The sequence below is a fragment of the Nicotiana tabacum genome, chromosome 19 (genome assembly GCF_000715075.1).
Source record: "Nicotiana tabacum cultivar K326 chromosome 19, ASM71507v2, whole genome shotgun sequence".
Taxonomy (NCBI): Eukaryota; Viridiplantae; Streptophyta; class Magnoliopsida; order Solanales; family Solanaceae; genus Nicotiana; species Nicotiana tabacum.
The window spans coordinates 140,858,346-140,882,140 of record NC_134098.1 but is presented as its reverse complement, the minus strand read 5'-3'; the positions used below and the strand labels follow the sequence as shown (position 1 = coordinate 140,882,140).

At 36.6% G+C, this 23,795-nt stretch overlaps 1 protein-coding gene across 2 annotated transcripts; it reads left to right on the top strand.

Annotated features, from left to right (window-relative positions):
* The first annotated feature begins 1,035 nt into the window (after positions 1 to 1,035).
* LOC107808431 (chaperone protein dnaJ A6) lies at positions 1,036 to 12,746 on the top strand. 2 transcript variants are annotated; one of them, XM_075238787.1, is made up of 8 exons: positions 1,036 to 1,446; positions 3,347 to 3,514; positions 8,496 to 8,664; positions 8,803 to 8,947; positions 11,002 to 11,135; positions 11,293 to 11,435; positions 11,700 to 11,898; positions 12,195 to 12,746. In XM_075238787.1, exons 2-8 carry the CDS (start codon positions 3,365 to 3,367, stop codon positions 12,518 to 12,520), a joined length of 1,266 nt encoding a protein of 421 aa, XP_075094888.1. In that variant the 5' UTR covers positions 1,036 to 1,446; positions 3,347 to 3,364; the 3' UTR covers positions 12,521 to 12,746. The 2 variants fall into 2 exon arrangements, with proteins under 2 accessions (XP_075094888.1, XP_075094889.1); XM_075238788.1 differs by having other exon boundaries at positions 1,281 to 1,446; positions 3,344 to 3,514.
* Positions 12,747 to 23,795: the final 11,049 nt, after the last annotated feature.

Sequence of the window (23,795 nt, the reverse complement as noted above, 5' to 3'; positions counted from 1 at the left end):
CAAAGTTATTTTCCCCCAAACAAACAACAAAAATTGATTTATTTATTTATTTATTTATTTTTCATTAGTATACACACTAGTTTTGAAGCTCGACTAATTAGGACACACAAGAAATCTCATTATCTTTTGCAGTTTGTTTGGATGGTTGTTATGTGTCGTTTTATAATGTATTGTATAGTAATATATTATATTGTATTGTGCTGTATCGTTTTGATGTATATAATGTTTGGATATATTGTATTGTTTGTCGTCGATTCACGATGTCATGCACTAACAATAGGAAGAATAAACTTGCAATATTATAAACAAAAATTAAGGTACGATATAGAATTATTATATTATAAGATAGCATAAAGGATAAAATAAGATTTATTTAATAATAATGAAGGCTAAGATGAGAGGAAAAAATAAGGTAACGACGCGACCATATCAAATCGGTCGTTCCATAAAGTTGCACTTTTGGTTATTATGTAACGACAAATTTAACGATATGATATAATAAATTTAAGTAACAATTAAAATAAATATTATATTTAAATTAACAATACGATACAATACATGTCCAAAGAAGCTATTAGTTAAAAATAAGAGAGTGCTCATTGTACAAGGATTTTTATTTCATATCCAAGTAGGGCTGCTTATCTGGCGGATATTTATATTTAGCGGTTCGGTTTATCGGTTCTCGGCTTGTAATTGTACTAATTCGCTAGCCAATCGATAAGTTATCGGGTGAATTGGTATCGGTTTAGCGATTATCGGATGATTTATCGGCTAAATCAAATAGACAATAAGTACATATATCACCTAGCACTTCAGCAGTTTAAATGGTAACGGATAGCAACCCAAAAGATCAGAAAAGCTACTCTCAAAGTTTTCTGATTTATCAGAGTTTGATTTTGATTATTCAAAGAGTGATTTGTGGTCTCCTCCAATTCAAAGAAGTCATGTCTTATTGAACTCAACCAGCTGCCCAAATTCTTTCACGTAGAGAAGGTTGCTAAGTTAAATAAACTAATAAACTCTTGAAAAGACATCAAAGAAGAAGGCTTTGCTTCAAGTTCAATATATGAATCTTCTTTCCCTTCTCTGTTTTATTGGATAATTTTGATTTTTTAAGAAAATAAAATTTTCATGTGCATAAATTAATTTAAATGTAAATGTAATAATTCTTTACGGGGTAAGGATTTATCCGATAAAAAATTAAATAATTCGTCAATTATAAAAGTTAATCTCAATCCCCTTTAAATTTTACGGGGTGGGTTCCGTTTTGAACAGCTCCAAGCAGGTGTCACTGTGAGCTCATTAGGTGACCCGATTGTATTCAGAAATCAGAAGGCTTTTCTTTGCACCCTTTGGAATATTGGTAGTTTTCTTGGAGTAAGAGATTACACCACCCAAGCAAGCAACTCTCTATTCTCTCTCTCACTCTAGAAATCCTTTGTCCAGGTACCTTTTTCTATAGCTTCCTTACTTTAATTTTTGGTTTCTTTTTGTTAGCGAGGACAAAAGTTTAAATCTTTAATCTGTTTTTTGACTGTTTTATAGTGGAAAGGTCTAATTTGTGTTTGAGTTAAATATTACTGCTGTTAATTTTGAACTGGGGTTTCCTTGTTTTTGTGCCCTTTCTTGTTTTTTGTGGTTTTTTTTTTCTTCTTTCCAGCTGCAAAGTCGCTTGCTATTTCCTTAATACTTTATTGTTTCTATGTATTTATAATTTTGAAGGTGGAAGATTTGAATAGCACATGCTATAGATCTTGCCTGGTAACATGTTCTTAAGTTTTTCTTTTAAATTCTTAGTTTTTTCGCTCTGAAATACGATTTGGAAAGTAGAATTACAAATTGTTTGCCCTCGGACCCTTGTTTTAGTGAGGTAAAAAATTGTGGAGTAGCTGAGGAGGTGAAAGTTGATATATGCTAGTAAAAATCCCCTTTCAGGTATATGTTACCATCTCAAAAAAAAAAAAAAGCCCCTTTCAGGTTTTCTCTTTTCTTGTTAATTTAGGGAAAGAAAGAAAAAATGAAGCTTTAACGATTTTTATTTGTCATTTACTAAGTAAAACTCTCAAGTAATGCAGCTGGATTAGGACTGTGTATAAATGTATATAGATTTCGATGGCTTCAATGCAAGATTTGGTGGAGCACGCCCATCACAAATGTTGTTAAATGACATGCTTTAACTTAACTAACTTGGCAGGCTGACATCAGGATGGATTTTAGAATAGTTCGCCCTGCTGCCATTAGGATTGAAAAAATCAATGTAGGTTTGAGTCCGAGTCGATGCGCATTTTTCACCTGCTCTAGGCTGAAATTGATTTGCATGGTTCTTGGCATATACTTTAGTGTCGTTTTTGATCTCTTGTAGGGGCTACGGATACATTATCGAGGCTTTTCTTTGTTTAGATAGTTTCAGGATGATCTAATTTCTAGTGATATTAGAAAAAAAGAAGATGATTTGAGTTCTGGTGATTTTTAGAGTACACCAATTCGTTGCTGATTTGCGTTATTCTATTTATCTTGTCTGTGGGTTTTCTGCTGTCTTTATCTGTCTATCTATCGATCTAATGTCTTAAATTATCCATGAAATTAATTTTACTCTTTTTGTAACTATTGTGCTTAAATTCCTCGCAAGTTCTTTGCTTTCATTTTCAGTAAGGTGGATATATCAACTAGAGATAAAGTTTCTCCATCTTGCTCATTAACTTGGTGTGATTGGTATCTAAGTTGCTCGGACACGGGTGTAGGTGTCCGACACGGGTGCGGATCTAGAGGTCGGATCCTTCGAGATGTAAATTCTAAGATTCGGTGATACGGATCCTAGGACCAATACGGGTGCGGGGATCTGGCTAAAAATAATTCAAAAAAATAAAAATTTAAAAAATATCTCTAAATTATGAGAAATTTTGTGGAATACTTATGTATAGCTTGTAAAGTGTGGATTTTGTTTTTATTCTCAAGTTGTAGATAAGTAAATGATTGATTTCCTAGATAAGGTATGCTATTTTCTTCAAATTTACCCTAGTTTTGGTTTTGATTTCGGGAATTAAATTGTATATTGTCTCGAATTTTTTCGTCCGTCGAGGTCAAAGTACCCAAAATTGTTTGACCAGATCCGGTACGGATCCCATACCCACACCCATACTAATGTCGTGTCGACACGGGTGCGGCACCTAAACTGCCATGTCGGAGCAATTTAGATTGGTATTCCTCCACCAAATGATACTTTTAATCAGTTCTCATAAATTGCCTATTTACTGTACGTGTTGCATGTAAAATTTCCCATTTTTTCTTTGTTTTGGTGTGTAGCTTACTGATGCTGTCTGAATTCTTTGTTCTGTGTCTGAAGCAGGCATAAAGTTGAACCATTATGTTTGGACGGGCCCCAAGGAGAAGTGACAACTCCAAGTATTATGAGGTTCTTGGTGTATCAAAAAGTGCCAGTCAAGATGAGCTTAAGAAGGCATATAGGAAAGCTGCTATAAGAAATCACCCTGACAAGGGTGGTGACCCTGAGAAAGTAAGTTGCATATCCTACATATGCAAGTACAATCCTCTGCATATTGCTATTACAGATATTTCACGTCAATACCCATGGAACATTTTGATTCTGATGCTCTGCATGTTTTCTTTATCTTGAGATTTGATAATGGTGATGTTCGTGCCAGCTCGTGCACACTCTGCACATGCTTTTTTAGGCAGTTTTCCCTCAAGCTGTCAATAAAATCGAGCTAATATGTTATGTCATGGGCTGCTTTCCATCATCGACCCATGACCCCTTGGACACGCCCCGTGGCATCCCGGCAAGCCTCCCAACGCCTAGCACCACGGTCGGCCCCGTGGTCTCGGCAGCGCCAAGTGACAAGCGCACATGCGCCTCTGTCGCCCCACAGATAATCAGTGCCAGCGGCTGGCGAATGCCATCAGTGCCGCACGCACCGACAATGCAGCGCGCACAAACCATCATGTTGCCAAAAGCGCCGCAAGCACAGACAGTGCCCCGCGCGCAGATCCAATGCCAAGCACCAGCGTCCAGCCGCTGGCAGATCCAAATAGTGCCGCGCGCGCCCACAGCAATGCGCGCGCAGACCCTACTGCTCAAGACAAAGTTGCTGCCATCGGACTTGCTTCCATAGAAGACTAAGTCCTTTTCATTGTAATTATAGAGTAGTTTTACTTCATTCATTTTCAGTGTGTTTCTACAGCTTTCTTAGGTCAACTCATGTAACTTTGGTTTATTTTTTTTAAGCATTATTAAGGGGGACCAAAACATTCAAGCATTCAAACAATTCTCTGTACTTGTGTCTCTCCCCCCGACACCGCATTGCATCTTGTAATAGCTTTCATCATCATCAATACAATCATCAACTTTCATCATCAATTGCTCATTTTCCGCTGCTCAATTGCTCACGATATTGGTTTTCCCGTACGACACTGACAATCTAGTCTAGCGTACAGTGAGATCCAGTTGGCGCATAGCAACCGCACTGACATCGGTTGCTTAGCCTTACGTCGCCCTTCCAAGGAACTTCAGGAAGGCGCCGCGTAACAGTTGGTATCAGAGCCTTGGCTTGACATCGGACGAGGGAACTCATTGCCATCATCATCACCATTTCTGACCATGGTGAATTACGGGGATCGCATCACGACCCCAGAACAGACAGTTGACGCATTACGGCCCATCGTGGATACGTTGCCTGATCTAAAAGCCAGCCTAGTGCAAAGGTTGGACGACCTGGACCGCAGAATGCGGCAGGCAGAAATTGACATAGCAAACATCAGTCACGACTCCGAGGAAGACCGGGAAACGGCTGCCGTCGAGGACCTCCAACAGGAGCGTGCCGAGGATTTAGCCCATCGGGAACTAGAGGCAGACAGACTGACCGTCATGCAGCAAACCATAGACAACTTGACAGGCCAGCTCAATGTTGTCAATGCTGCCCTTCAAAGCCTGCTCAAAGGAGGCGAAAACCACATCAGGGGTGCCATGAACATTGCCCCCATGCCACAAAAGCTGAAAATTCCGGAGCCCAAGCCATACAACGGAGCCCGGGATGCTAAAGAAGTGGAAAACTTCATCTTCGACATCGAACAATACTTCGATGCCGTTGGACAGTTGGAGGAATCCAAAAAGGTAGCAACTGCTGCCATGTATCTTCAAGGCGATGCAAAACTTTGGTGGCGAGTCAAATACGAAGCCATCAGAGCCGGTGAAGATACTCTCAACACATGGGCAGAACTGAAGGCAGCCATACGCCTGCAGTTCTTCCCCGAAAACGTGGAATACAATGCACGGAGAAAGTTGCGTGAACTCCGCCACACCAGGTCGGTGCGGGACTACGTGCGTGAATTCTCCGCACTCATGCTAAACATACGGGATATGGGGGCAAAGACAAGCTGTTCGCATTCATAGAATGTTTGAAACCTCATGCTCGTATGGAGCTGCAAAGACAACGGGTAGATACCCTGCCCAAGGCCATTCAAGCTGCAGAGTGCCTTGGGGATTATCAGTTGGAAACTCAGAAGGATAGGCCCCAGCCGCCTGTCCGAGGGGGATACAACGGGAGTCAACGTAGCAACGGTGGCCCCAACAGAAACGGAGGAGATCGAGGTACATCCAAATCTAAGACTCCTTCCTCAAGCAGCAACATTGCTGCATCAGTCAACAACAATCAGGGGAGTAAGCCCCCTTCAGAATGCCGTCATTGCGGCGGGTAGCATTGGAGCAATCAATGTCCCAATACACAGATCAATGCTCAACAAATTGTTGATAATGAGTCAGATACCGACGACTCAGACGACCCCAAACAAGTAGGTGCCTTCAACGCATTTGTTGGCTCCATTCATGATACCTTGGCGGGAACCAGTGCCGGTAACCCCAAGAAGAACGCATGCTTAATCGTCAAGAAAGGGAAAGGAAAGGCGGATGAGAGGCCTCCCACAAAACAAAAGAGGACCCTAATGTTCGTTGACATGAAAGTAAACGGCAGACCCATTCGGGCATTGATAGACACGGGTGCTAGCCACAACTACTTGGCCTCAACTCAGGTGCAACGCCTCGGTCTAGCAGTGCAAAAATGCAAGGGTTGTGTCAAGGCTATCAACTCTCCATCTCAGCAAGTGAGTGGAATAGCCAAAGAAGTGCCAATGAAGCTTGGCTCATACAAGGGAATATTCGACCTACACATAGCTATCATCGATGACTTCGAACTGATAGTGGGATTGGAATTCCTCAGGCAGACCTACACCATCCCGGTACCATATGCCAACATGCTCCTAATGATGGGAGACAACGGGGCCAAACCCCGCACCATACCGTGCATACCCATGAAGATGGCCGCTGGAAACATCACGACCATGCAGTTAAAGGAGGGAACCAACAGACTTGAACCTATGGTTCCAGCTGCCCTCAACATCATCAAATAGACATCAGATCATCGGCGTCCAACAGCTCATGGCGCCCCTCATCGTGTGAAGACTTGTCAAGCATTCCAAAAGGACAAGTCAGATCACTCAGCACAAGCGGGACTCTTGGAGCCGCTACCTGTCCCACACAGACCTTGGGAAAGCATTTCCCTGAATTTCATCACAGGATTACCCAAGGTCGGAAATCATGCAACCATCATGGTGGTAGTAGACCAATTTTCTAAGTATGCTACCTTCATCGCAGCCCCACAGAACATATCGGCAGAAGATACAGCTTGACTCTTCTTCTCTCATGTTGTCAAACATTGGGGTATGCCCAGCAACATCATTAGTGACTGTGACCCACGCTTCACTAGCAAATTTTGGACCCAACTCTTCAGTTGCCTCGGATCCAAATTGAGTTACAACTCAAACCATCATCATCGGCAAACATATGATCAAACAGACCGGTTCAATGACATGCTGGAGGAATATCTCTGCCAATTTGCAACCGGGTCACAAACACATTGGGTGAAGCTTCTGGATGCTGCTCAGCTATGTTTCAATTCACAAAAGTGCGCCCATACAAACAAAAGCGCTTTTGAAATTGTTACCGGACAGCAACCGCTACTCCCACAAAATGTGAATGCACCAAACATGCCATCATCTCATCGAGCTGCCAGTTTCTCGACAGAATGGGAGCAAACTTTGAAGATAGTGCGGAGCTATCTTGTCAAAGCCCAAGAGAGGGCAACGAAGTATGCCGAACAAAACCTTCGCTTTGCCCAACATCAAGCAGGGGACAAAGTGATGGTAAGAACCCCGGTGCGGAACTTGTTTGCAAAGAGGACCCAAGATCTTCGCCTATTGCAAAAATACATCGGACCCTTTTCCATTGAAAGGCGCATCGGGAAATCCGCATACCAGCTGAACACACCAGCCTGGTGGAAAATCCATCCAGTCTTCCATGTCAGCCGCCTCAGGCCATTTCAGAAATACATGGAAGATCATTCAGAAAGACATCTCACAACAACGAGGGGAACAGACCTCCCAGCCAACAAGAGCCTGACCAATCATCATCATCCTGCAGGTAAGGCTCCGAGGACGTCGCCAACTCAGGTGGGGGAGAATGTCATGTGCTGCTTTCCATCATCGACCCATGACCCCTTGGACGAGCCACGTGGCGTCCCGGCAAGCCTCCCAACGCCTAGCGCCACGGTCAGCCCCGTAGTCTCGGCAGCGCCAAGTGACAAGCGCACATGCGCCTCTATCGCCCCACCGATAATCAGTGCCAGCGGCTGGCGAATGCCATCAGTGCCGCGCGCACAAACCATCATGTTGCCAAAAGCGCCGCAAGCACAGACAGTGCCCCGCGCGCAGATCCAATGCCAAGCACCAGCGTCCAGCCGCTGGCAGATTCAAATAGTGCCGAGCGCGCCCACAGCAATGCGCGCGCAGACCCTGCTGCTCAAGACAAAGTTGCTGCCATCGGACTTGCTTCCATAGAAGACTAAGTCCTTTTCATTGTAATTATAGAGTAGTTTTACTTCATTCATTTTCAGTGTGCTTCTACAGCTTTCTTAGGTCAACTCATGTAACTTTGGTTAATTTTTTTTAAGCATTATTAAGGGGGACCAAAGCATTCAAGCATTCAAACTATTCTCTGTACTGGTGTCTCTCCCCCCCGACACCGCATTGCATCTTGTAATAGCTTTCATCATCATCAATACAATCATCAGCTTTCATCATCAATTGCTCATTTTCCGCTGCTCAATTGCTCACGACATTGGTTTTCCCGTACGGCACTGACAATCTAGTCTAGCGTACGGCGAGGACCTCAGTTGGCGCATAGCAACCGCACTGACATCGGTTGCTTAGCCTTACGTCGCCCTTCCAAGGAACTTCAGGAAGGCGCCGCGTAACAGTTATCATGAGAGTACACTGAAACATAGGTCTTCACTTACGCCCTTTTGATTATGATGCATCATGAACGTATAAACATGCCAATATGTGTTCGAAGAAGGGCCAAGTGGGAGGGGACAGTTCTAGTCTTTTGCTTCTTGTCTTATATTTATGTCTGTTTTCTATCTTCTCAGTTCAAGGAGTTGGCTCAGGCATATGATGTTCTAAGTGATCCAGAGAAGAGAGACATTTATGATCAGTACGGTGAAGATGCACTTAAAGAAGGAATGGGAAGCAGCGGTGGCGGTGTTCACAGTCACTTTGACATATTTGAATCATTCTTTGGTGGTGGGTCCTTTGGGGGTAAGAAATCTCTCTCTCTCTTTCTCTCTCTCTCTCTCTGATGGTAGATAGAAAGAGCCACCTACTTGGGAGTTGACTCCATTTTATATATTTTATATTATGTTGGATGGCATATTTATTTGGCCTTGGTTGTTTCAGGCGGCAGCAGCCGCTTCAGAGCTAGCAGACAGAAACAAGGTGAAGATGTAGTGCATACCCTTAGGGTTTCTCTGGAAGACTTGTATAATGGAACCACAAAGAAGCTCTCTCTTTCCCGGAATAGATTGTGTTCCAAGTGTAACGGGTATTTTCTCTCTCTGATTATTCTGAACTTATCTTTTGCCGATGGTCATCTATTGCTTATATGACCAAGAATTCAATGTAGTATTGAGTTGAATGATGAGATTTCTCTTTTGAATTCGGATTGTTCTCATTAAGGCTGATAATCTATGCTGAGTTTCTTTCACTTGGCCTCTGTGTGATTATTTGAAGGAACTGGGTGACCAAGATTCCAGAAAGTGTGTGTGCGTGTAGTCATATCGACATTTGTTTAAACTAGACTTGATGGAGGAGTGGGAGCATTTGTACTTCTTTCTGTCAGATGAATTTTCAATGAAATGATAACTCTTCCTTTCCTTTTTCTTATCTTATTGTTTTTGAAGCTATATTAGGTCAAAAGATCGCACAAAACTATGTAGGTTATTTTTTGTGCCTAGTAAACTAGGATTTTATATATACGTTCTTCCAAGTGAATTCTGTACATCGTCTCGAGCCCAATCAAAAGTCTGCGGCAATTGTTTTTAAGTATTACAGAGAAATACAAATGCAAGTTTGATTAGGCTGCAAGTATGACTTGTATATGAGTCCAACTACAACACTAGTTAACTACACTTGCACACATATCTAACAACTGGGCATAGATACTTTATTATTTTTTCCACTTCAGCCACTTGTTTCAATCCACAAACTTGACACTATTTCTAACTTCCTGCCTTTTGCTTTGTGGTGCTAAATAGTAACTTTCTTTTAAAAATACCTTCAAATTATTTGTTCTGCTTGTTGCCTATTTCCTTTGATTTGTTTTCTATTTTGGTCCTTTCGAAGAATATGACCTCCTTCCTGGAATGACCAAGTCGACATTAAAATTTTGAATTAGTCTGTAATAATTACTTTATATGATTTAAACTCTGATGTGACATATTTATGCCCCTTTACATCTTCCAACCATTATGGTAACAGATATCTAGGAACACAAAAAATAATTACTTACTCATTAAAACCGTCTTCTCCTGAACTTTGTGAAAGGCAACAAAGCTCTAAAGAGATTGCATTGAGGAAGTAATGGATGAATTCTCATGATAAAGTAGAGTCTCCTTATCCCTTTGTTTAGCCAAGTTCTAATTCGGATAAAGACTTCACAACTGGATTTAGATCTCTAGTATCAGAACATATTTTTCCTAAAGCACTTTGAATTAATTAAGGTATTTTATCTTCATTGATCAAGTAGCTTGAATTTGATGGATAGATTTGTCGGTAACTGTATTGCTGGGAGGTGGCAGGTGTGGACACCCTTACTAAACTGTTGTACTTCATCTTAAACACCTTTTAAAAGCGGTGCAACAGCAGGTATCTTGTGGATTAGTCGAGGTGCGCTCAATTTTATTTGGATATTACCATTATCCAAAAAAAGGATTGAATCTTATTTTTGTGAGGTTGAAACTTCTGAAAGCGCTCTTATATTATTTAATAGATGGAGCTTTTGTATACAGATTTTACTGTAAGTCCTCTTTGAGCTCTTTCTCTCTGCTTTTGAAAAGTTGTGCGTATCCATGCTGCTAGTGTCCATGGGTGCTCCTTTATTTACTTTCATCTTTAATTTTATTTGATTCAATATGGCTTCAATATCAGTTCTGATGTTGTGGTGTGCCTAGAATCAATTAGGATGCTTGTGAATACATCTTTCTAATTTAAAATAGTGCTCCTCTTTTCTTAGGCTGTATGGGGTAGGTACTGATGTGGGTGTTGGTTGATGTTCTCAATTAACAGAGAAATGTAAGATAACAGTTTCAACCTTTCAAAAAAGAAAAAAAAATGTGTTTTATTATTAATGTATTAAAACAAGAATCTTTTTTTTAGTATTTAATGATAAAAGGCCTGGGAGCATTGTTGGAAACAAATTGAATGCTTCAGAGAGAAGTTTGTTGTGCATTTAGTCGTTTTCTAAAATTTATATGTAAGTTGAACTGACAGACCAGATAGTATTTTTTGGAGGTCATTTTAAGGTGTAGTAATTTGTTAGTTGACTTAATTTTTCTACATATTTGTGATTTGTTGGGTAGTCTTCCATTGTGTTATCAGGAAAGGTTCAAAGAGTGGAGCATCTGGGAGATGTTATGGATGTCAAGGTACTGGAATGCGTGTCACAACAAGACAGATTGCTCCAGGAATGATCCAACAGATGCAACATGTTTGTCCTGAATGCCGAGGCTCAGGTAGTTGATGAAAATATAATGGTTATTCCGATATTCTGTGTTCCATGTTGAAAGAAGGGAAAAGTTGGTGGCGTCCCCTCTTCACCTATCCACAAGAAAAGAAAGAAAAAGGTAGAAAAGAGTTGGTAAATCCTCGAAATTTAATGTGTTGACGCAGGAGAGGTTATCAGTGAGAGGGACAGGTGCTCACAGTGCAAAGGAAACAAAGTTTCACAAGAAAAGAAGGCGCTGGAAGTAAATGTAGAGAAAGGAATGCAACATAACCAGAAGATAGTTTTCGAAGGGGAAGCAGATGAAGCTGTAAGTGTAGTTTGCCTTCTCTTTCAGTTCTTTTTACTTGTTATATGTGTTTCAAAATATGTTGGGCAACATTTGCAAAGAGAAACTCTAGTTCTTCTTAGTATAATGAATGAAGTCTGTGCAGTGCTTTTTAAGTGGAGTATATCACCTCCTTATATAATATATCAAGCTATTTGCTTCCCCTTTCCATTTTGTGTATTGCTCATTTCACTTTGACTGAGGACTTGTATGTTCTCATATTTTAGTCTTATTGTTGTTCTGCAGCCTGATACCATCACTGGAGATATTGTCTTTGTTCTACAACAGAAGGACCACTCAAAGTTTAAGCGGAAGTTTGATGATCTTTATATGGAACACACACTTACTTTGACTGAAGCTCTTTGTGGCTTTCAATTTGTCCTCACTCATCTTGATGGGAGGCAGCTTTTAATCAAATCAAACCCTGGAGAAGTCATAAAACCTGGTAAGCACCTGCTTCCTTTGTGCTGTCCTGTCAGATATTGCAAAGGATATATATTTTTCTAATTGCGGTGGTATCCGAGCCAACTTATGGGCACCTCAATTATCGACCTGGTACCTCCTACCAATACGTTAACTGGTAACTCTATCGACCAAGATTTAGACAAATATGAAGAAATCACCAAGCATTTCGTCTTTGGTGGAATTTGAACCCTGGTCATCGCCTATGGTTTTCACCCACTTCATTGATCACCAGGCTACTGCACAGGGGATATATAATCATTCGGTTGTCTTTTGCAGATCAATACAAGGCAATAAATGATGAAGGCATGCCCAGTTATGGCAGGCCTTTCATTAAGGGTCGGCTTTATATCCATTTCAATGTGGATTTTCCAGAATCAGGGGTTCTTTCCCCTGAGACATGCCGCGGCATAGGGACTATTCTACCGGCAAGACCAGGGAAGGGTTCATCGGAAATGGAGTTGGATAAGTGTGAAGAAACTACCATGCACAATGTGAACATCGAGGAAGAAATGAGGCGCAAGGAGAAGCAACGACAGCAAGAGGTTTATGACTCGGATGATGATGAGCCGAACGTACATCGTGTGGCCTGTAACCAGCAATAGGTTTGTAAGATGCTTGTATTTTTATTCGTATCCCAAGTAACTTTTTGGCTATGTTTTTGCAGCAAAGGACACTGACTATTTGCTTTAGGGATAATTGTAAAGGAATTAGGCTTCCTTAGTTCTTATTTATGGTTTTTGTTAATGGCATTTTGATAGTCCTACTCCTGCATGTCATTGCTCACTTGGACTTGTGAGCTTACATTATATCTCACAATCCTTTTATAGCAATTACTGCATGAAATTGAAGTAATACTTAGATAAGAAATCATCTGTGTACCTTTTAAATCCATAGTGATTAACCTCGCAGTCCGAGGATTTGTTGTTGCGGTCGGTGGTTGTTGTCTTTTTTTTTTTTTTTTTTTTTTTTTATAATAAATTTCCATTATAAATATTTTTCTTTACGAGCTGCAATTCATGGAGGCCTCTATTCTATTATCACATTACTAAAATGTAGCAAAGGTACCAATGTAACGAGGGATATTTGAAGGGAACTCCGTCTATTCTAATTTATATGGTACCATTCCCCAGACATCTATATAACACTATTTTTGTTTTGTGATATCTTAGAATGTTTGACATTGTTCTGTTTATAAACAACTTAAAAATTATTAAACTATTCAATTTTTAGCATATAAGGTGATTTTTTTTTGCTTTGTTAACTCTATAATTAATTATTTTAATATTTTTTCCAGTACAGCTAATATCATATTACAGGCTAGAGATTGACGAGTTTTGTAGACTACAAAAGAACTGCTTATTTGTTTACGTAATTTACTTTTTCATATAAGAAAAATATCCTACTATGATTATTATTTCATGCTAATAAACAAACAAAAAAAAACATGCCAGCTATAGCTCACAAAAGAATGCCACAAGATAATAGGCAAATGGGCTTTGTTCGTACAAATATGAGAGGGAAAACAAATGATCTTGATTCATCTAAATGTCAACTTCAATTTAAAGAACCAATTATTGGTGCATTTAACACTTTGTTGTAAAGAAATTTATGACAATAAAAGACCTTTTGGCTACTCCTATTTAGCAGGCAAAGCGGACCGCTTCATATTAATAGAACATGTCGAATTGTTTAGCTCATTAAATTCAAGAAAATAATTGATGTAGCTTTTCTGGAAAATTGAAAGGTGCATGTGTATTGTAGCGTTGTAGGCGATACATACTTTAACCAATCGAGAGCTTCTTTTAAGGAGACTACATTTGTGGCAATTGGCGGAGCTGCATTTTTTCATCTAGTTTTTATTTTATATACTGAGTATGATTGCACACATTATTTTGCGCTCTACGTACTAAATATATATGATACAATAATTTTAAGATACTGTATCTCTTTTAACGTCAAGGAATTCTATTAATAACTGGTCGATTTTATCCTTTAGAACAACCCTATCGATAGCTTGCTTAGTACAAAACACATCTCACCAAATTTTGGTTTAGGGTGGTAATAGACACGGACAAAACAATTTGAAGGAGGAAATATAAACACATCATAGTTTAGGTGTGCAAGTTATAAATTGAATCAAGTTTTACGTAGGTTTTATGCATTATTCCGAAAATAAAAGACCATAAAAGGAAAACAAAAAGTGGGGTACTTCACTAGGTTTTGGTGGATAGCAGAGTGGCAATTTAATTTGCTAAAAAAGTTTCTTTTTTTATAAGCCTTTTCTCTAAGTTCCACACCCCTTCCCTTTCCTTTTCAAATAGTATTTAACAATCCAATCATCCACTAATTAAGTGGTAAACTTTTTGAAGAAGTCGTATCATAACGTGCACCATTTGTTTTGAGTCTGAAATGATGTATCTATTTTGAATCACTATTAATTGTTGCAAAAAGGGATGGATCATTTACATTCTTTTCCCAAACATTTAAAAGTGCATCTATCCTAATGCCAAACAGCTCCTAACACTATAAATGATCATCATTTCTGGATATATATATAAGTAGATTTTTGAAAGTTTCTGAATTCTAGATAATCATCATCAGCTCATAGAAAAGAATGTTGAAGGATTTTTCAAAACGAATTGTTAAAAACAACTCTGTCCGGTCCTAAGCATTATCTTTTTGGAAAAGTAATTTTATTTCAAGATGTTTGGCGTTTTATAAAAACAAGAAGTAATTAGTTCCTTCTCTCCAAAAGTTTGAATTCTAATTTGATTATGTTTCGCAACTCTTCCTCGTAGGAAGACGATCTCATTATTTATATAAGTGAGATGTTTAAGGAGAGATAATAATAATAATAATAATAATAATAATAATAATAATAATAATAATAATAGTTTAAACAAATGCTGTTATGATTAAAGTTATTCAATGCCTGCCTTAACGGTTGTCTGATGGCGTGCAAATTCAACGAGGAGAAGTAGAAACTGATTGGATGACACATTATAAAAGGAAAAAAGATTTGTACGCACACACCTTCACCTTGTCTTGTTGGATACAATTTCGACTAAGACATCTAAATCATTAAGCTACCTTTGAAATAATAAATCGTTTAGGTTAAATGCATACCTCATGTTGTTGCAAGTACGATTAATTTAATTACAACTTAACCACCCTTTCCTGTTATTAATTTTTAAAGCGACTACTCATATGACACACTGGTTAAGATCTAGTTCTGTGTCATTTCATGGTAATATTTTTCTGGGAAATGTACAAAGCATTAGGTTCCAGAAAATATAAAAAGTGAACCAGAGAAATGGGAGATAGCAGAAGCGGAGTCAGGATTTAACGCTTATGAGTTTGAAATTTTAGTTATTTTTAAGTTATTAAGTTCTAAATTAATAATTTATATAAATTAAATAAATTTTTAAGATAAATATTAAGTTCTAATTAAAATTATTGGGTTCGGTAAAATTCATAAGACTCGCTAAAACACTTTGTATTGTCTTCAACCTATTAAAACGTTCTACTAGGAATATGATTATGGCAACCATAGACATTAGGCAAAGAATCTTTTATTGTTCTTACCCCTTCCCACCCTCCACCATCACCCCAATTTTTATTTTATTTTTCTTGGAAAAATGAAACCAAAAAAAAAAAAGGGTTCATGACGGCATAATTATGTGTGGGTGCGTATGTCTTGTCTCTTAGTGTCGTGTTTCATGTTTTCTAATTAGCTGCTAGAATTTACCAAAGTTTATCTGTCGGTTATATCACTTCTGATTTGATGCATGTTTTAACTTTCTTGACACCTTGACCCATAATTTTTTGCCTATTGGCAGTTGTCACTCTGAACTCTGAAGGGTTAATTATAATAGATCAATTTTCAACGAGTGCTTCTTCTTTTTTGCTTATGTATTCTTTTTGAAATAAATTAAAAAGAAAACAATATATAGTCGTCGGTCTCACAAAAATAGTGCTTGGTAACCTTTGAACAATCTGAGTAACTTGTACCCATAAAAGAGTATTACTGTCGGCTTGGCTCAAGTAATTTGGGTGCCACTACGAGTTAAATTTAATAATGACTTTTCCAAGTAGTGTTTCACAAGAACTATTAATTAAGAATTAACGTAATATCTTACAATAGATAAATAGATATCAGCAAAAGGAATTTAGGTAAGCATGTCTGTTAAAACCTATATTTAGAAGAAAGAAAAATGAGTAAGAAAATATTTTGTACATATTAAGCATGAAGAATATAATGATGTGGCAAAGGTAGAGTGTTCATATATAGGTAATACCTAACTGCATTAGTAGGTCAACTACTCCACATTCTTGTAATTAAGACTCTTCTTAATTAAATTATTTGATGAGATTGAGATGACACAGTAGGGCTAAGTAGTGCTAGAAAACTCATCAAGAAACTTCCTTAGCTGAAGAAGATATTTTAAACTCTTTTATATCTTTAATCAAAAGGCTGCTCTATACTGTATAGAATAATACTAAGGAAGAGGACAAGCCAAAAAAGAAAAGAAAAAAAGAAAAGAAGATTGTGAGAAAGTGCACTCTTTTTCCTATAATAATTTGGTTGGTTAAATTAAAGGTCATTGCCTTAATTGGATAAGGTTATAAGTTGTACTAAAATTCCCTTGCTTGTTATCTTGTTTGGAGTACATTCAAGAATGGTTCATTAATTGGATAAGGTTAAAGTAAATATCATTTTCCTTAATTGGATTAGGTTATAAGTTGCTCTGGAATTCCATTGTTAATTTATTAACTTGTTTGGAGTACATTCCTTAGAAGACATTTTGCAGATTCAACTTTATAGTCCCAATCCCAATATATAAGTCCCTTAAACCTTTTGTTTTTCTTTGATATGTAGTAGCACTAATAGGCCATTGACATCCACTTGGTGTTTATAATTAAGACTACAATTTCATAATTGAATAAAACGATGAGTCGAAAGTGGTGATGGTTGCGGGAGATAGGGGTGTACAAACAAAATCGATAAATCGCACCAACCCGATAATTCGAGTCAAATCGAAAAAAAAAATCGATTGTGGTTTGGTTTGATTTGGTTTGGTATTGGAAAAGAAAACCCGACCATAATTAGTTTCATTTGGTTTTAACTAAAAAAAGTCAAACCGAAACCAAACCAACCCGATATTACATTTATACAATTTTTAAAAATATTTTATACATATATATATTTATTGTAATATAATTTATAAATATTTCTTAAATTTGTTCACAGTTTTATCTTTAAACGTATTATTTAAAGTTTGAACATAACATTCTTGAATGGTCCAATAAATTCTATAGCTCATAAAGGTAGTAAGTCAAATAAAGTTCAAATCAATACTAATGCTAATAAAAAAAAATTCAATTCAACACTAAGAATGGCAATTGTGTTGGATATCTATTTTTTAGTTTTGCATTGATTTATAATGAAAATGTATAACCTAGTTTATCTTTTTCATTAGTGCTTAGTTGTGTAATTAATACTAGTACTTATTAGTTGTACTTATTTTAGCATGACTTATATTATTTTTAGATTATGTTAATTTTTATTATGGTGTATTAATTAGTAATATTTTTTTTGATGTGATTTTATTATATTTGTTATTGAATATTTTACTACAATGTTATGATTCATCTCATATTATTATTTTATTTTCTTGAAAAATACATTATATAGTTGTAACCTATTAGGACTAAAATAAATATTTAGAGTACAAGTTACATATTTTGTTCTATTAAGACTTTACTTGGAAAAAAATCCAAAAACCCGAAAAAAATCGGAAAACCCGACTTTATTAGTTTGGTTTGGTTTATAAATTTAAAAACCCGACACCATTAATTTGGTTTGGTAATTGAAAAATATGAACCAACCCACACTCTAGTTGCAGGTTGAGGAACTCTAATAATTGTAGTTAAAAATAACTTCCAAGTAGAAAAAGTTAGAACCTAAGCTAATAATGATACTTTCTACGGCATTATAAGTACTGCTTAATTTGTCTTGTATTACTTTCTCACAATCCCAGACGGTCGTCTAATACTCTTTGCAAGAAATTACTGTCTTTTGCATTACAATATAATAATATTACGCTGACTGCACGCATCTTCAATGTGTTCTACGAAAACGATGCAATAAAAACATTGAGAGTAATTGAAATGATCTCGTGACTAGATGTGAAAACAGTCAAAAAAAAAAAATGAAAAAAATATATATTCTTTTACAATGTTCATACAAGTGAAGCCCCTTGGATATAAGTTGGGACGCCTCGTTTTTTTCTTCTTCTTTTCTCTAGTCAAATTTAAAGAACGCTACAGAGCAACAAAAAACAAAAACAAATTCTAATGGTATAAATATTATTTAACATTATTAATGAACAGACTCAAAAAATAATGCTATCACAGTTAGTGATTTTACTAGATAGACAAGCTATCTTGAAAATATTAGGAAATCAAGCAACATCTTATATTGCTGCTTATAGCATATCCAAATAAATTTTGCAAGATCTCATAAATTAGTTAATGAAAATACATACTAGGTATTTATGTATAATTATTATAATAGGCGTTCTCATTAAACAAAAATGTACTAACAGACTAATATTATAATAGTACTTCTCTTAATGCATGTGAAATGCATGTTAGGAAATCAAACATCCTACAATATTGGTGCCTATAGCATCTCCATTTAAATTTGCAAGATCTCGAACATCAGTTAATGATATAATACACATTAAACAAACATGTAACACAATTATATAGCACTTCTCTTACTGTAAGTTTGTCTATTAACATAAATAAACTTTATTAACTCATATGATCATAAATTTAAATCGTGTATAAATGTATCAATGAGGGCGGGTCTTGGTATATGTAGGGTTGCCCTAAGTTAGGTTATGAACATAAATGGGTTGGTGTAGAGGTGTGTGTGCGCGTGAAACTTAAGAAAATGAATTAAACCATGACGAATGTCTAGTTTCCCTTTCTTTGTTGGCATTGTTAAAGAGGAGTAGGGACATGATTTTCTTTGATTATTTAGGTACAAAAGACAAAAATGTCACTTCACTTATATGACCTCTCCTTTTGAACCAACTACTCGTAGGGGTCATATAGTATAATCTCTCATGCCCAAGTTAAGGATGTCTGTACTAATTCCCTTGGATAGTGAAATTATTCCATAGTATAATCTCTTTCCAACCACCATTCTTCCTATAACTTAATTGCCATTTATACAATACTCCATCCGGTTTACAATAAGTAATTTTTTAAATATTTTTACATAAATTAAGAAATTTACCTTTAACATTAATTAGCAATAAAATTGACCATATTAACCTATACTATCTCTTCACATAAACACCCCTAACACATACTCAAATATTATTTACTCCAAGGGCAATGTAGGAAAAAAATAATTATTTCATTCTTGAAATCTGAAAAAATTACTTATTTTGGACCACAAAAAAAAGTCAAAATATAACTTATTGTGGACCGGAGGAAGTATATGTTTATTCATTATATATAAAAAATTTTAAAGTTTACTTTTTCGATCGAAGATGAAGATAAAAGATTATATTGAGGATGAGAGAGGCTTGCTTAAGCTAGCGTTTTGACATAAATTTAGTTGAAATTTAAAAAAAATTAAAATATTGAAGATGAGATGAAAAATAGTTTTGAAAGTTGAAATTGTGTTTGGATATGCATTTTACTTGAAAAGAAATTGAAATATTGTGAGTAAAAAACTTGAAAAATTGGTCTAAACCACTTTTTAAAACTTGAAAAATTCATCTTCAAAAACTACCCAAAAAGTGGCCACTTTTTTATAACTAAACAATGTTTTTAAAAAAAGTAAAAAAAATTAAAAAATAAAAAAATTTATGACCAAAATGGGAGCTAAGTGGTAAACATCCTCCATCTCCAATCGAGACACTAAAAGAGTAAAGTAAGGAGTTCCTAGGGAGAGGTTTAAAAAAAATATTGAGAAACTTAAATATTACAGTCATGCACTAGAGCAACATTTTCTGATGAAAGAATACTAAAGCAAAATTTTATTAAAAAGTCCAAAAGAATTTTGAGGACATTACTTTGCTTCAACAGATATTATTATGTATATTGATTACTGCAGCATATATTACATAATATATGGACAATTCTAGTGAATTTTGTGTCTTTGAGGTATTGTAAGCAAGATTTCATTAAAAGGGGATGGTCTGCAACTTGATTCTCCTCTCTCTAAACTAGATGTTTGATGCTCGCGGACGACGGGCCCAATAATTTGAGGTAGACTATTTGTATTATATATTCTTACCTGCAAATACACAGAATAAATGCCATTTTGTAAATTCAATTATGTAGTTTGGAGCAAATATGAAAGAATAAATTTATTTTGAATAGCTAGCACAAAGAAACTGCTTTATTAACTTTGATACGAATAATGAGAGCAAAAAGGAAGGAAAATAACCTTTTATCCTTGCAGAAGGAAGGAAAATAATCTTTTAACACCAAATCATCTCGCACTTATTGATATTATATTTGTGTTATTTCTAGTTTCAACCCAAATGTTACCTGAACCACACACTTCCTCATAAGCATTGGGGAACTCGGACGACTCCTGAAGGTAAGAAAGATTATGCATCCATGCTAGAATATTCACCATGTTTGATCTGAAAAATTTTGGGATATGCCTAACATGTAATTAAGGTTTCATAGTGTGATCAAATCTTCCAAAGCCTTCATTAATTTGTGAAAAGAAATAAGAAAAAGATTCATATCCCAGTAGTAGGGAACTCTAGAACAAAAGAGAAGCGACCTAGAGTTGTTGTTCTAGCTTTCTAAGAAAAACTTACGTTGCAACTCCAAGTTTCAGGTTCCTTGCCCATGATTGGGATTTGGGAAGCAGGGAAAGAAATTAAAGCTCCGTGATGCGCAACAAACACCATACCATACCATTTAACTTGGTCAAACTGGATCAGTTTTAAGGCCGTTTAATCCCATAAGTTCCTTAATTTGTAGGTAAAAAAATACAGCAATCAACAAGTAATGGAACCTTTTTATTTTGTACTATATTAGAAGGAATTACATGCTCGAATAATTATGTCATTTATTACTTCCCTCACCCCGCACCCCAACCCAAGATGCATTGTCATAAGATAGTCTTGTTATTCAGTAGCTAGGATGATGCATAAATAAAATAGTAGCTCATGTTAAAATACCACACTCCCACTCAAATAATACTTTGGGAGAAGAGAATTGTGTTGGCTAACAATTCTAACAATTCGCCATTTATAAGATTGAATGAAAAGTATTATTCATGAACCCTAAAAAATTCACACTTCACTAGTTATAAAGTTAAAAATTATTTACCTGAGCCTTGAAAAAATCAAAGCACAATAAACTTTCATTCAAAAATCAGAAACAAGATCAAATTCAGAAAAAAAGAACACATATCCCTTGTAAAACTTTCCTTTGTGAAACTTTGATTGAATTAAGAACACATATCCCTTGTAATAATTTTGCATCATTTTGTTCCTGAAAGAGGAAAAGGACTAAAAAATAAAACTATCAGTGTATTCTAACAAACAGGGCTTCCACTATACTCTTCCGTCTTTAGAGTTAAGGCAAACAAAAAAGAATGAGTAAAGTAAGTAAAAATATATAAGGATATCAAAACAAAATTCCATTAATTTGTTATTAAGCCATATTTATATCTACAACTACCAATGAAATCAGAGAACTAAACTTCAGCTACTACTCCTGAAAATTTGATGAAAAAGTAGTTTTGCGGAGAGCAGGGGAATTTTTTTTTTTTTTCTAATTCTTCCTTCATCTTTTACAGATAAAAAGTGATAAAACCAGGGAAGAGTCTTAAGCAGCTTTGACATGTTTATTTAAAGCATAATCTAGAAAAAGAAAACCACAAGTATGGAACTAATGATCTAACTAAATTAACTCAAATAACATGATAAGCAGAGCTAGATATCAATATATACAAACAATTATGGTAGTAAAAATATTTGAAATTAATCTTAACTTTTACGTTTTCTTTTTTATTTTATCATTATTTTTATCTTCTATAAATCACCTATGATGCTACTATTGGTGAGCACTCATTTGAGCTCTGTGCAACCATTTCTAGGTTGCTCCAGGTCAAAAAAATTAAAAAAATCCATAAAAGAAACTAACTCTATGTTCTAAATGTCCTCAATGAATTTATATGATTAAGTTTACCATCTGCACATGAGTGAACATTTTAATATCATCAAACATAGTTACAGTTTTAATGTTTATATTTAAGCTCCTTTCCTTTCAATTTTTGCCTAAATATTCCTCCAGTTCTCTTCAGATTTTTCAATTTCATGGCGGATGAAGTAGCTGGATTCTTCTTTGACAAAAAGGAATTTTGAAAGCGTGATGGCATCATCACACAGGAGGATGATGGATAGTAGTCTTCGAAACAGAGAGCACATATATGATTCTCGATAGCTCCGTCAGCATAGGTGGCCAAAAAGAAAGGAAAGTGCTAATACATGTTGCAAAAGGTGAAGAAATTGAATAATGCCAAGTACGTAGTACAACTAACATAGCGTTTTGTACAACTCTTCAGAGCAGTAGTCGACCATCCCTCGGCTCTTCTATATAATAGATAATAGATATGGCATATTTCCTCCTAGTTTAGACATTATTTTTCAATTCTTTAAGCAGTAAGTCAGGAGATTGAACTTGTGCTAGGTATATAAGAGGACCACTTAATTCCATATATATCAAATTTAAAGTAAGGACAAGTGCAATGTGTTATAAGGGGAAGTGGATATTGTATACGGTCGAAATAGATTTTGGCCTTCCTACGTTCGATCGAGTTCGAGTGTTAAAAAGCCGGAATGAGATTTTGGGAATGAGCTCCGAAGTCGGTACTCTCGAGGAGTAGGCTCGATAACCCTATCGAGCCCGTGACCGAATTGATCCGCAAGGCACTGCTTCGAGGTCGAAAATGCGCGACGCTCATCTCGAAGGTCGAACTCGAGCCAAGACCGGAGGGCCTGACCCAGTAACGAGTTCGAGCCAGTATCGAGATCACAGACAAGAGCCGTTGCGATCGCACCAAGAGAGAGAATCTTAACGGGAATCAAGGAAGAGACAAGTCATCATGGGCCTTCCACTATATGTTTTATTTTATTATTTTTTGTAATAACCCTCTTCTATAAAAGGGGGAATCCTTGTAAGCTAAAGGGAAGAGAGATAAAAAAATCACTTCTCAGATTGAAAGATATCCCTTTGTGTTTGCTTTACTTTATCTCATTCATTCTTACTGCCCACTATTTGTATTCTCATAGTCAAGAATATACGTATCTCTATTTTTCTACACGATTTATATCGAATTGTATCGCATATTCTTAGAACCATACACAAAATTTAAAGTTATCCGATTTTTTTGGTAAACAGTTTGGCGCCCACCGTGGGGCTAAGGGTAACGGTGATCGTTTGATACAAATCTAAAGTACACGCCAACTTGCAACTTCAAATCAGTAATGGCTTTACCTATCGACCATGAAGCCGGCCCTCCAAGATGAAACCAACAACTTGGCACCCAGGGCCTGAAGGCCAATTAACAATGGCACCGAGGCTCAAATCGAAGTACCCGAAATTCGAGCCGAAATACCATTGGATGTCAATTCACAAATAGCTTTGGAGGCGAATCAGCGTTCCGAACCGGAAAGAAGCATTCAGGGCGGTACTCGATCCATAGCCCGAGACACCCAAAATGCAGGAGAAATCGGGGCCAGCTTACGTATGATCTTCGAGATGCTACAAAACCCAACAAATAGCGATAGCTCAGTTACAGAGCCAAACTCGCGCACAAAGCAGGCC